Source organism: Neomonachus schauinslandi, chromosome 10, assembly GCF_002201575.2.
Source record: "Neomonachus schauinslandi chromosome 10, ASM220157v2, whole genome shotgun sequence".
NCBI classification, from domain to species: Eukaryota; Metazoa; Chordata; class Mammalia; order Carnivora; family Phocidae; genus Neomonachus; species Neomonachus schauinslandi.
The window spans coordinates 98719013-98734142 of NC_058412.1; the positions used below are offsets into that span (position 1 = coordinate 98719013).

General features: G+C 35.1%; 2 protein-coding genes across 4 annotated transcripts in view; one reads left to right on the forward strand and one right to left on the reverse strand.

Annotated features, from left to right (window-relative positions):
• MACROD2 (mono-ADP ribosylhydrolase 2) overlaps positions 1–15130 on the reverse strand; it is a 2055604-nt gene that overhangs the window by 1709840 nt on the left and 330634 nt on the right. The window lies entirely within an intron of this gene.
• On the forward strand, positions 1403–14200 carry FLRT3 (fibronectin leucine rich transmembrane protein 3). Of its 3 annotated transcripts, none has more exons than XM_044918904.1 (3): positions 1403–1892; positions 9987–10187; positions 11748–14200. In XM_044918904.1, the coding sequence occupies exon 3, from the start codon at positions 11791–11793 to the stop codon at positions 13738–13740; it is 1950 nt and encodes a 649-aa protein (XP_044774839.1). In that variant the 5' UTR covers positions 1403–1892; positions 9987–10187; positions 11748–11790; the 3' UTR covers positions 13741–14200. The 3 variants fall into 3 exon arrangements, with proteins under 3 accessions (XP_044774839.1, XP_021556400.1, XP_021556399.1); XM_021700724.1 differs by having other exon boundaries at positions 1666–1892; positions 9987–10744; XM_021700725.1 differs by lacking the exon at positions 9987–10187.

A 15130-nucleotide genomic window follows, 5' to 3' on the forward strand; every position in this document is an offset into this window, starting at 1 on the left:
ACTGATTAAATATGGATATAAGCCCACAGTAATTTGGCCAAGCAAAAAGTCCTTTTTTAAATATAACCAACCCCCATCTGAAACTAGCCTCTAGAAAGAATTATTTCATAAAATAATTTAATTCATGTATTTGTTTTGAAGTAACAGAAAAAAAATTCACCCTTTAGTGAGAGATGATATTATTCCCACCTCCCTTTCCTCCAAAAAGTCAGCAGCTGAACCTCAGTCTAAGTTGTACTATCTAACATTTTTAAGAAATTGGCTTTTTAACAGATATTAGAATTCTAAAATTCCTGGATTTAATGGGTCTGCCCTCAGTGGCCAGCAAAAGTGCAATCACAAAACAATAGGGGTCAATATACCTCTTATCAAGGGTTCACCTTCTACTTTGATATCATCCATTCTTGCAGGGGACCTCAGAAGGTCAAACTGCTATCAAAGAAGCACATAAATAGATAAACTAAATGAAGCTAATGAAGAGACCATAATCAAATACTCCTGGGAAAGACAATTAGCTGGCCTCCTTCAGAAACACACATTCACAGAAACTTTTTTAAAAGCCAAAGGACAATGTTGTGAACTTCTAAAACTAAAACAAATAGTATTAGTTTAAGGAAATTGCTCTCCAGGTAAATATAAAAACAAAATTCTCCCCAGCAACATTAAAAAGTGAAATGAACTTACTGGAAAACTATGGGCCCAAAGCAATTATTGACCAAATAGCAGAAACCAGTTTATGAAAATCATAATTGAATATTAAAGTCTACCATTCTGCTAATTAGATATAGACATTTATGTCTGTCTTACAATTACCCAGTGTTTATTCATGTACCAAAATTAAAATAAAATTATTTTAATAAAAGCAAAACCACCCACGAAAGGTTTTTCCTTAAGATGTTTATATCTTAATCCATATTTAGAGCAGCAAAAATATACCAGAAAGGAAAAGAATCTATTTAATTTTTCTACAACTTTTCATATTTAGGGAGGGCTCCCTAAATAGGAGAACATTTAATATCTACCAAGTTCAAAAGAGATGGACAAATAGTGGAAGTCTGTGAAAAATACTTTCATTTCCTGAAACATACATAGAATAAGTTACTCATTACCTCTAGGAAAAAGAACTGGTTACTTCAAGGATCTTTACCTTTTGTCATTCTCATTCCCCTTCCCTTAAATACCTCAGTTTTATGTGAACCTGCCTTCCACTCATTTGTCGAATAATTACTCACAATTGGAGTTACTAGCCTTCAAAATTACAATGCTATTGGAACTAGTCAATAATGAAAATAATAGGATTTTTGGTTAACTTCTTTTTAATACATATAGCTTAAAAATAAAAAGAACCTGTGTTTTTCTACTGTACTCTTATAAATATCCTTCTAACATGCTCTTTTTTTTTTTTTTATATAAGCTTGCTACCACTACCTTGTTGTATTAAACTTTAGAAAATGTTGAAATTCCAAAAGGCTGCCTACAAACCAAATGGCATCCCAGCTTTGGCAGGGTGAGCGCCTCATTTTGGCTTCTCTCACTCCCTCTAGCGTTTGCAAAGCTCATCTGTCTGATCATCCAGTTACCTCACTGAACAAGAGCTCGGCTAAGTCCTGCCCATCTATGACATCACCCCCTTCTTCAACCACTGCGAGGTGAAGCTTTAACTTCAGACTTGGAGGTGGGCTGTGTGCAGTAAACTGGAATGCTCTCCCTCACTCACTCCTCAGTGTAGGAGTGATCTGAAGCAGGACAAGCTCTAACTGCAGCTGCTGTTGGCTTTGTGTGGACTGGACGCGGAGCTTGGGAGAGGGGGAGGGTTATTACTCCAATTCGCAGTCAGTGGAATTACAGCTATAGCAGCAGTATATATGGGATTGCTTTTTCTCGTCTTCCTGGTAAGTGTTTCCCATGTTTTTCCTTAAGATTGTCCCAGAAAGTTTGCTTGGTTTTACTCTGTAGACAGAAATGACTTGGTACTATGAGGCATCCAAATATGAATGCTTGTTCTGTCACCAGTAAGGTGTGTGTGCGAGCCAGCGAGGAAAATTTTGACGATATAGCCACATGCAAGAAGTTTCTTAAAACCTTCTTTCATTAAAAAGTAATAATTAATGGCTATTTTCTGCCTCGTATATTTGCAAGTTGAAAAGAGCCTTATGGAAAACCTTAAGTTGCAAAGTTAAATGTTAAATACTGAAGAATAGAAGGCAGATTTTTTCAGAGAGGAAAGCGAAAGGTCTTGCTAACTTGCTGTGTACTGTATGTGTGGTATGATCACCAATTGCTGTTTTTACAACTGTGAAAGAAAATCAATAATCCCTCAGCCCGTGAGTACGCAGTACATGAAAAGCATACATCTTGCTCACAGCTAGCCGAGCTACTCCTGGAGACTTCTGTGCCTCCGTAAGGATTAACAGCTACACCTAGATTTTAAAGCTTGCACTGCTATCCTGCCAGAGCTGCCTCAAGCATTTCAGGCTTGCAAATCTCAACTAGTGAATTCAACTCAGAGGATGGGGAGACTTCTTCCTAACCATACCCCCACCCCCTCCAGGAGAACGCCAAAATCCACTGCTTGGGCAAATGTAGTATGTGACTAGCATAGTAATTGGCAAAGCCTACTCGGAAAAACTAACAAAGCTCAGTGTGGAAGCTATGCCTGATGTATGCAGTGAGCTCGGGGTGGCAGGGGAAAAAAAAAAAATGAGTAGAGCCCTCATCAAGTGGGATGTGCAGAGTATCCATTCACTTGCAACTTACAATAAGAAAATTTTATATTGAAAGAAATGATTTTGTACAGCAGAGCTTCCAAAAAGTAGTTAAATGTATCTTCTCAAAAAAAAAAAAAAAATGTTTTTTTCTTCAGTGAATTTGGTCTGAAACAAAATGGTTGCATAGAGGTAAAAAGTGCAACAGGCCTATATTTTTCAACATCTGGGGGCAGATATTTGCCTATCTATCTATCAAAATTAAAAAGGAAAAAAAGCCTTGATATTTGCCACTTATAGAACCAAATTCTTGAATGCCTTTAACAAATAGCTATTTTAAATTTTCTTAAATCTATCTGCTCTAAAATGCACATATGTTATTTTATTAGCAGCAAACAACGTGAATAAAGCCACTAAAAAAGTGCACCAGCTGTAGCAATGCCTTTCATTTTCCCGAGCTGCATATGAATATCCTGACTAGCATAAAACATAAAGAATGAATTTGTCTCTTTTGAGATAGAACCATTTATGCCTCCCCCAAAGTGACAGATGATTGATACTCATCTCTTTTGAAATGAGTAAAGAATCTATCTTTGAAAAGTACCACAAAATAATATTACCATTACTACCAATATTAATAACAATATACCAGGTTTCAATCTCTAAGAAGATTAAATCACAGATATGTTACTTAGTTTGCAAATATGTGTGTGTACATAACATATACACACCTGGTTACACGAACACGTTTATTAGCCTGAAATAAAAAAGAGTTACAAAAACATGACTGTATGTATTTAAGTAGGAAAGTCATATCCAATTTTTTTAATAGAGCACTGCCAAAACACATCAAATCCAGGAATCAGCAAAAATATTATAGAATGAATAAACATAATGAATTCATTAATATTGTTCTTGTACAATACTAACCATCAGCTATTAATTGGGCTTTTCATTTCTCTGCCCCCCCTTTTAAATCAATGATGATTAGGTTCAAAATGCCCAACTAAACACTTCCTAAACATTAACATTTATGAAATACATAATTGGGCAGCAAACAAAGTTTTTACAAAAAAGAAGAAAAACAGTAAGAAAATTTGTCATTACTGAATGTGGCAGCAAAATAGAAGGTATGTTTCTTTTGCTTTCAATTGTTAATTAAAGTGCCTCCAATTCTATCAAAACTTTTTCAGAGCTAAAGGAAGCAGTGTGAAATAAATTTGGTTGAAATCTTGTGGCTGTCAGACTTTGTTAGCAAGCTATTAATTATCTTTACCCCAGTTTCTTCTCTAGACTATATTGCCCAATCAAATAGAAACTCCAATTATGTTCAGCATCTCCTGCCTAGGGACACCAGACCCTAATGAACACTCAGTGTCTCCAGATGAAAAATACAATTATCAGCTTTAAACATGCAAGTGCACTGCGGAGAGATTTGTCTGTGCTTTTCTTGGCCACACACCCTAAGGCTTCCTCCTCTTTCTGGATTATTTTGAACAATTTTAAACCCTACAAAAATCAGTAGCAGAGAACTTGCCTTATGTTATTATTATATGAATGTTTCTTCTTTCTGCTTTTTATTTTTGATATGCCAATGTTATACCAACACTAAATTAAATCTCGTCATTTAAAGAAAAATTTCAGTGTATCTTAACTTTTCTCCCCTTTATTAAGGTGGGTGGGCTGATAACAAAGAATGTGATTAATGGCAAGATTCAGAGTTAACTTAAAAATTCTGAGTTAAACCTCCTTAAATATTTTTGTTCAGTTTAGTTAACATTATAAATAATTGTTGAAAGTCCAATGAAGACCACCATAAATGAACTCAATGAGGGAAATAAGATTCAGTAATTTTTCAAAGGCTGTAATTTCTTCCCTCCTTTTCCCTTCATTCCCCTTTCGCTCCCACCCCCCACCTTTTGCCCTAGAGGCCTTCACTGTTCTTCTCAACAGGAGGCTTTGTTGTAATTAAACCAGAGAAAAACTGGCCGGCAGCAGCCAACATCTGACTTGCGGCTTCTGAAAGCAGTGTTCTGGTAGAGTGTACCACCCCCCAGTGGGCAAAAACTCTACAGTAAATCTCTCAGCAATATTAATTCTCAAAACTACATTTTTCTCTTCAGAGCATAAAAAGGGCTGTTTCTCGACTTCTTCTAACATTCCACCATTTCAAAACTTATCATAAGTCAACAAACCAATTTCCAAGGAGATGGTTTGTAAATGTCTTCTGAAAAAAGCCTTTTTCCTTTTAAGAGCCAAAATAGGAATATACATTTCAGAAAGCATTTTCCAGTTTCAGACTGCAAATCAACATCACTAAATTTGGTAAAACATCACACTAAAAAAGAGTTTTGAAAGCCATGTTTCTGTTGCATAGAAAAGCAGGTTTTAGGATTTTGTCGTGACTACTGACAAGAACTGCAGAGAAAACAGATTTTAAGTCACAAAGGAATGAAATACGATTTCAGCAGCTGCTAAAGTTCATTTGTTTTGCATATGCATTATCTTTTTCCTAGACCCAAAATTAAGTGTCAGGAATGTATAAAAAGCTCTCTCCAGGTATTAGTCTCCTTAAATGAGAGGAGAGAGAAATTGCTCTCACTTGAGACAATGACAGCTTTTGTTCTTTATTCTTTCACTTTTCCTGTGCACAAGTTACCGTGGCAACTTTGAAAAGAAAACCCACAGACCACATTTGGTTAAATACCATTTTTAAAATGTGCCACTGGACTGCGGATTGATCAGTTTATGTGTTGTTGATTTTCTTCCTCTTCATTTGCTTTACATAATAATACCCTACTCTGAAATGAAAAAACAAAGTGTTTTATGATTTGGGATGTTCTCACCAACCAGCACAGTGCTTGGCACACAGTAGACCCAAATAATTGTTGTATTCGTGTATGGAAACTTGAATATTAGAAATTTAAAGCACATCAACCAAACTGTACTCACAACACCAAAAAAGGAACTTTAAAGTTTGCAATGGGAAAATGTTGGTGGTTTTAAAAAATATAGTTTTAACTGCAGTTGCTCAAAGGTCAACGGAAACTTAAAGCTTGTTCCCTGCTCCAAGCCCTCTACTGCTCACCTTTACCACCCTCTCAACTAATGTCTCATTCATTCATACAAGTCTTGGTTCTCTAATTCATTTAGTCTGGCTTTACATACCACAAAAGGAAGAAGCATTCACGACAATGAAAGATAACATCCTAGTTTGCCTTTTTGTTTTAAGGAAGCTCCATTTAACTTTAAAAGCCAGTATAAATGAAGCGGAATTGGATTCATTTATCATAAACCTATTGGGAGAAAAGAACCAGTAACATAAAAGAGGAAAGTAAAAATCCCTTGCTTTGGAACTTTTATCCCCTATTTTGCATAAATAAAACACAACCTTCTTCAGGCTAGAAAATAGTCGGGATAAAACCAAGTATGAAAAGGCACACTTGCTTCTCTGCTGCTCAGCAAACGCTTCAGACTTCATGACTCTCAAGAGGGGAGTTAGAGGTCCTTCTGCTTGCCTGGCATTAAACAAAAGAATTGGAACTTTCCTGAAATCTGATGATCGTGGAAAATTTAACTACCAGACAGGCTGCTTAGAAAGCATTTTGCTGTCACTATCAACTAACCTGATGTACTTCAGTTTTTCAGTTTAACCATATATGTAACTTATTTTAAATATCATTTGTCATTAAAAGACTTAGCATTCACAGGTTGACCATTTTCTTGTGCTTTCTAGCAACAATTTAAGCCTTCATAAATAAATTACCTTCTAAAACTGTAGATTGTGATTATATAAATGCCAATTTAACTAGAAATATTCACAGACTTGGATAAATCTGATTAAGCATGTGTTTTCTTCAATCTCAGGGTTTTATTCAAAATAATAATGCAATTAACTTGGATTAAAAGTTCTACTTTTAGATTTAATATTTTTAAAAAGGTCCCATCATTAAGATATCATTATGTGAAGCAAATCATTAATAAGACTCTTTACGAAAATCTCAAAACTCTGTACTCGATTTAAGGTTTCTTTTTTAAATAAGCAATGATTTCAAATCAAAATCAATTTAAATCAAAGGCAGCAAATAAAGGATTTAGGAAGTCAGTGCATATTATCAACATATAATCTTAATCTAAGTGATGAAAACATGAGAATACCTTCTCATTTCAAACACCCCACCTCTAAAATATTGTAGTAACAGAAATCATATAAACATGTGGATTGCCTCAAATCTTTGATTGTCTGTAAATGCCAGTTTTCAATTCGATAAAACTTCTTAAGATTATCTCAAAATGATAGCATCCTTATCTATTTAATACTTTCTTAGGTGTATCATAGAACTAAATTGGAGGCTTTTCACAGACTTGATGATTACATTATAAATGCATATTTTTTAACTCCACAATTTTTGTTTCTAAAAAGAAACTGACGAGAAAGATCCCTATTAAAAATGTGATTTATCAGTGAGGTGATTATGTTGTTCCTTTTGCCATAGTTTTAAATGCTATCTACTGAGTAATGATTCCATCAAAAAATAATTTTAAAACATTTCTTTAAGTAACCAAGGTCCATTTATGTTTTTCCCCAAGTTACCCTATTAATAATATTTTTCTAAAAGATCGATTCTTTTTCGCTCAGAAGTAATGGCCTCTTTTCAAGCCTATGCAGACATAAAGGCTTCTGACGTCCATGTTATGGAAACCTGGCCACAGTGTCCATACCAATAGGGCTCATTTTTCTTTTTATCATTCACAATCAACTAGCAAGTCTCTGTGCGCATGAATATGTAAAGCCAGCTCAGAAAAGGGGAAGTGTAAGAATGAGGGGCAGGATCACGTATGTTAGATAGATTATTATACCCTTTAATATGCAAAACAAAACTGTCTAGCACTATAGTTTCAAATATAAAAGGGAAGGAAAAGATACAAAACATAAGATATAAAACAAAAACATCAACTGTTTTGAGCTTAAATAAAGGGAGTAGTGAGGGAATCTTCATTTCTCAAAGAGTATCCTCTCCAAAGAAACCTGCTTGATACTTTTGCCTTTTGTTTTAATGTAATTTGGGGAAAAGAGAATGACATTTTCCAAGAATTTAATGAGATTTAAGGCTGGCTTTCTGTTAATCCCACATTATTACCACTATTGTATTAATGGCAATGTGAGTTTTGCTCTGTTTGCTCAAACAGAGCAAAAGAAGCAGTTTTACAGATATAAAACAAGAAAAATAAATACCAATTTAGGTTTTCTCTCTCTCTCTCTCTCTGGGTTAAAAACTTAAAAATCAATACATATTCTTAGAGCTTTATTTCATAAAATATTTATAGTTCAGATACATGCTCTATCACTAGTTATTATGATCATCATCTTGGACATACTCTAGGCTGACCTGACTTGGGGAAGAGTCAACAGTTTTTAAATCCTCATTCATCAGATTCATCTCCTTAAGTTTAAAGTGTGCTTTGGAGTATGACAAATGCCTGACTATTGGTAACATTTTAAGCAGGTTCTCACCAGTGATTTTTATCACAGCTTTTAATTAGTTTCTAATGCAGTTTAACAAAAGTAATTGTTTCCTCAGCTTAAATTAACCACATTATTTTAAATGTTGAATAATTTTCAAGCTTAGAAAATATTTACAGCAGAGACTTTTTAAAATAACTCTGTCATTATAATTTCAACAGCTTGGTGTTTCATTTTCACATTCCACGAAAGCAACAGTTTTCAAGAAAATACACTATTGAAATTCAACAATAATGAGCAAAGCCCTAAATGCATCACAGTAAAACCTCACTTTAAACAATAAATCATTTAAACTTTCCTCTGTGGGCACTTTGCAATATCCACTAGAGACTACTTTATCCATCTGCTAACTGCTATTTTTGTTTCAAGTTGCTTAAATAATAAATGGATCTGTAATTTTTTTTTTAAGTTTCCTTTTGTTAATGCATTCTATGACAGTGTTGGTATTTGGTGGCAAACTAAAAGACACTGAATTTTCAAATAGAACCAGAAACACAAATTTTGGCCTTATTTAACATTCACTTCAGTAGTATTTGAATTCTGGAACAGATGCTATCCTTGTTGGAGGCTAGGTAATTACAGGGGGAGAAGTAAATTGCTTCTACTGTAGTCCTTAATTTCAGGGTCAAATATTTCCATGATACCCTTAATGCTCCCTACATGTACAGAAAGCCCCTGAGTGGGTAACCCTGCATAACAGATACTGATGCTACCCACTTCCCCACCTCTACCCTCAAAAAATCTTTATGCATATTAGATAATGGGCAAAACAGTCATCATTAAAATCACTGGGGTATTTTTGGGTTTTATTTGGTGAAGCCATAAGTCTTCTTTCAGAAATGAAAAATATACTTACTGGAAATTGGTGTGTTCATGTTTGAACCTAGAGAGAAATGCCTTGTCAGGTTTTGATATGCTTTCCAAATGGTCATTGTAAGGAGACAGATTGACATAGTGTCCTTTCTATTTCAAACACAGATTTTTCAAGTTCAGTTTGCCAAAAGAAAATTAAAATTGTATTCTCCTGAAAAATTAATAATTACTTGAACATCTATGCTACCTTTTGGCCAAAAACACCTGAGTAACTAGAGTTTCAAGATCATCAACTAGTCCTCAGAAATACCTCTAAGGAGGAAGGTGATGACGTTCACATTCTACAATTGGGAAAATCAAGGCCTACAGGAAGATTTAAACAGGGCATTGAGCAAATCAAAAGAAAGAATTCCAAAGCAAACTCTTTTCAAGTCTTTACATTGTAGACTGTATGACTTTGTAAAACCATGTCAGAAATCTCTTAAAAGTTACCATGGCATTTCTGTCAAAAATCCTTGTTGCATATTTACTCACCTCTTTGGCATATACTTGTTTTCTTCTTTTCAAACATTTTATAATTTTATATCTAAGATTTAAAAGTGAACTTTTAAAGATTGGCCTGACCTGAATTCAAAAGCCATGGAAGGCACTTACTTACTGGTTCTTGAATGAAGCTCTGCTTCTGTGTTTAATTTAAAGTGACATTAACAGTCAGTTAACAGTAGAAATTATCTGTTTGGTTTCAATCTCAGCTTTAGCTCCTACTTTATTTATATAGTAAAATTGGGAGGTAACAAACAAAGAGGTCATCTTACCCCTTTTCACCAACTATTATGATGAAAGATGTGTTGCTTAAAGAAAATCTGAAGTTAAATTTCTAAGAAATCTCTCTATCATGTTAAAGTTCATTATTAATAGTTCATTAAAACCCTTTGCTTTCACAGGAGATGCTCAGACCCAGTATATTTTGAGGAAGAGAAATGTAAACGAAATCTAGTATGCTTCCTTTTTTTTTTCCTACGAAGAATATTTGAATTAAGCTTTACCTCTTAAAAAAGAATACCTATTCTTCTATAACGTGACTGCACCAGATATTCTGAGAAAGCAGCAAGAAGCAAAAGCTGGAAATAGCTATTTCACAGCAGGTAATCATACCTCAGGATATAGCTACTGTACAAAGTTTATACTTGGATAATCCTGGATAGGAATAAAGGTGGGGGGTAACTGACTGAAAAACCTATTACTATACAGGCCTTAGCATCATGAATGGCTTTCTTCATGAGGATCTGAAGTTACTATCTCTGACCACATTGCACAGAAGAGCCAATAAGAATTTCAAAGAGAGCAATTTCTACTAAGGGAATTAAGCTACACAAAAGGAACCTTCACACAGAAACTCTATCAGAAAAAAAAAAAAAAAGTGCATAGGAAGCCATGTGTTCTACATAGTAACAGGAAGCTGAATTGTTTCTGGTCCCTACTTTAATGAGCTTGCCCACCATGCTGAACTGCAGCTGGAATGTTCATTGACAACAGCGAGCCTGATCTGGAGGTGTGTGCGGCATAGGATTACTTGAATAAACAGTGAAGAACATTTCCAAGGACTGAACAAGAGTTTATAAGTCCCAGCCCCTCACCAGGAAAATAATATATGCGCATTGGATTTTCACTCACGCAAAATTTATTCACATCATTCAATAAGGTAGGAAAAATATTAAAGTGTGTTATTTTCATGCCTGAAATTACAAAGGCTAATTAATACGTAAAAGTGCAGAAGAGATCATATTACACAATAGATCAGTAAAAATCTATCACTTTCCAGCCATGGGGAAAGATGAACCATATTCTAGATTAGGACTTGAAGAAAGATAAATGCATTGTGAAACATAAGATAGAACATAATGAAAAGTCTGCATAAAGCCATTAAGTCATATAGTATGAAACATATAAAAAAAAGTGGGAACAAAAGAAAGGAATAGTTTAATATGAAATGGAATTTTCCACTTAGGTTAGCTGGATGTATTAACTATGTGTTCTTTACTTCCTTAAAATTAGATGAAAAAGATTCCTTCTGATTTCCTTGTTAGAAATACCTATGTAATGATATTTAATATTAATAATCAAAGAAAAATATTAACATCAATAATGAAAACAAATGAATGGCTTTGCTAGGATTCAGGATCTTAAGAGGTATTTAACTTACTATTCCTGAATACTAAGAAGATAGATTTTCTTTTACTACACATTTCTACACCTGTACAGCCTACCTAAGAAACAGACAATAGATTTTAATTTAAAAAAAGTAACATTATCTTTAAATACAACAAATCATATTACTATGTGTCAATTCATTATGAATATTAAGAAAAAATTAGAAAACTGATTAGCTTGGTCAGTGACTGGCTATAGAACTGATATCAAGTATTACAAAAATGCTCAATAAAACTTTCATTATATTTAACATTTCAAAATCAAATGGATTTGGGATATGATACTCCTTAATTTAATACTACAAGCATTTAAGGTAAAGAGATTATATGATCATGTTCATTGTTAGCTAGCAATAAACCCTACACATGCAAAAAAAAAAATTAATACATTAAAAGTGATTATACACATTTTAGTTTCCACATCTATTTTGAATACTATTTCAAGTATTCTCACCTAATTGTTTTCTACCTTTCTTTTCACTCACTGCATTTTAGGGCTCTGACGCTACCGTGTACAAAGACCTCAACACTGCTGACCATGATCAGCCCAGCCTGGAGCATCTTCCTCATCGGGACTAAAATTGGGCTGTTCCTTCAGGTGGCACCTCTATCAGTTATGGCTAAGTCCTGCCCATCCGTGTGCCGCTGTGATGCAGGTTTCATTTACTGTAATGATCGCTTTCTGACATCCATTCCAACAGGAATACCAGAGGATGCTACAACTCTCTACCTTCAGAACAACCAAATAAATAATGCTGGAATTCCTTCAGATTTGAAAAACTTGCTAAAAGTAGAAAGAATATATCTGTATCGCAACAGTTTAGATGAATTTCCTACCAACCTACCAAAGTATGTAAAAGAGTTACATTTGCAAGAAAATAACATAAGGACTATCACTTATGATTCACTTTCCAAAATTCCCTATCTGGAAGAATTACATTTAGATGATAACTCGGTGTCTGCTGTTAGCATTGAAGAGGGGGCATTCCGAGACAGCAACTATCTCCGACTGCTTTTCCTGTCCCGTAATCACCTTAGCACAATCCCCTGGGGTTTGCCCAGGACTATAGAAGAACTACGCTTGGATGATAATCGCATATCCACTATTTCATCACCATCTCTTCAAGGTCTCACTAGCCTCAAACGCCTGGTTTTGGATGGAAACCTGTTGAACAACCATGGTTTAGGTGATAAAGTTTTCTTCAACCTAGTCAACTTAACAGAACTGTCCCTGGTACGGAATTCCCTGACTGCTGCACCAGTAAACCTTCCAGGCACAAACCTGAGGAAGCTTTATCTTCAAGATAACTACATCAACCGGGTACCCCCAAATGCTTTTTCTTATCTAAGGCAGCTGTATCGACTTGATATGTCCAATAACAACCTAAGTAATTTACCTCAGGGTATCTTTGATGACTTAGACAATATAACCCAACTGATTCTTCGCAACAATCCCTGGTATTGTGGGTGCAAGATGAAATGGGTACGTGACTGGTTGCAGTCACTACCTATGAAGGTCAATGTGCGTGGGCTTATGTGCCAAGCCCCAGAAAAAGTTCGGGGGATGGCTATTAAGGACCTTAATGCAGAACTGTTTGATTGTAAGGACAGTGCAGTTGTAAGCACCATTCAGATAACCACTGCAATACCCAACACGGTATATCCTGCTCAAGGACAGTGGCCAGCTCCAGTGACCAAACAACCAGACATTAAGAACCCCAGGCTCACTAAAGATCAGCGAACCACAGGGAGCCCAACAAGAAAAACAATTATAATTACTGTGAAATCCGTCACCTCTGACACAATTCATATCTCTTGGAAACTTGTCCTACCTATGACTGCTTTAAGACTCAGCTGGCTCAAACTGGGCCATAGCCCAGCATCTGGATCTATAACAGAAACTATCGTAACAGGGGAACGGAATGAATACTTAGTCACAGCCCTGGAGCCTGATTCGCCCTATCGAGTCTGCATGGTTCCCATGGAAACCAGTAACCTCTACCTATTTGACGACACCCGTGTTTGTATTGAGACTGAAACTGCACCCCTTCGAATGTACAACCCTACAACCACCCTTAATCGAGAGCAAGAGAAAGAACCTTACAAAAACCCCAATTTACCATTGGCTGCCATCATTGGTGGGGCTGTGGCCCTGGTGACCATCGCCCTTCTTGCTTTAGTGTGCTGGTATGTTCATAGAAACGGATCACTCTTCTCAAGGAACTGTGCGTACAGCAAAGGGAGGAGAAGAAAGGATGACTACGCGGAAGCTGGCACTAAGAAGGACAACTCCATCCTGGAAATCAGGGAGACTTCTTTTCAGATGTTACCAATAAGCAGTGAACCAATCTCAAAGGAGGAATTTGTAATACACACCATATTTCCTCCTAATGGAATGAATCTGTACAAAAACAATCACAGTGAAAGCAGTAGTAACCGAAGCTACAGAGACAGTGGTATTCCAGACTCAGATCACTCACACTCATGATGCTGGAGGCCTTGTAGCAGACTGTGTTTTGGTTTTTTTAAACCTAAGGGAGGTGATGGTAAGAACCCTGTTCTACTGCAAAACACTGGAAACAAAAGACTGAAAAAAGCAATGTACTGTACATTTGCCATATAATTTATATTTAAGAACTTTTTATTAAAAGTTTCAAATTTCAGGTTACTGCTGCGATTGATGTAGTGGAGATGCCTGAACACAATTCTATATTTTAGTATTTTTTAGTAATTTGTACTGTATTTTCCTTGCAAATATTGAAGTTATAAACCATTTACTTTGTGTTCTACTGAGTAAGATGACTTGTTGACTGTGAAAGTGAATTTCCTTGCTGTGTTGAACAATCAGGACTGAGTTCACATGAGATCCTTGTAGTATAAGCACAGGCCATTTTTCACTTTGGTATTAATAAAATGTAAAAAAAAAAAAACTGGCTGAATGAGAAAAATTAAAGTTCAAAAAATAGTTATGAAATAATGTTCCAATTATTCAATTTGTATTATCCCAGTGGTATTCAATAAATTAAAATATGTGAAGTAATGGGCAATATCAAACTTGCTGCATATCTCCATTTTTACTCTGAGCAAATTAGATATCCTTAAGAAAGTAAGCATTATCTTCTGAACTGAATACATTAGCTGGCATAAAGGAGTGTGAAGTCTGTTGTTAAAACCACTGTTAACAAAGCTTTGAGAATAAAGGACTTCACAAAATCAATAATGTGAGCACACTTCTAAGTTAGGGGGGAAATTTGTACTTAGGAAAACATAAAAACTTAAGACTCCAGAGTATAATGAACACAGACACCAGAATTGCATTTTGGTTTTGCCTATACCATCCTGATTTTTGAAAAGTGAATTCTAAAGACATAATTGTTAATGTTTATAATGTTTTTTATCATAAATGATGTCAAAAAAGAAACACATATGTATTTAAAAAGGTAGTGTAACCATAAGCAATTCCCCTCAACAATGCAGAGAAAGTAGTACTTTAAATAAGGAAGAATTTAAAAGAAAAATAAATACTAGAAATCAAATTTAGATCTGGTTTACGTGAAATGTTTTAACATTGTACATAAAAGTTAAATTTACTTTCACAATGATCAAGAATACTGCCCATTACTGTCACAGTTTTCCACATATTACATAATGAACTTGTAACATTTCTTTCTAGCTTCCTACTGAATTGTGAGCTATTACTTGTTTAAAAACCACATCGTTTTTCTGTTGCCATGATTTTTTTTTTCCAACAAAAAACCAAAGTGCATTGTACGCCCTTTGGCCAGTCTTGTATGTGCCTTGATCCAATGCTACATGTATTCAGCTTTTAAAACTCGACAAATTTTTCATACTTCCTTAAATATGAAAAATTATGGTCT

Excerpts from the sequence above, each read along its gene's own strand:
- FLRT3 (XM_044918904.1), top strand. The coding sequence starts at position 11,791 with ATGATCAGCCCAGCCTGGAGCATCTTCCTCATCGGGACTAAAATTGGG.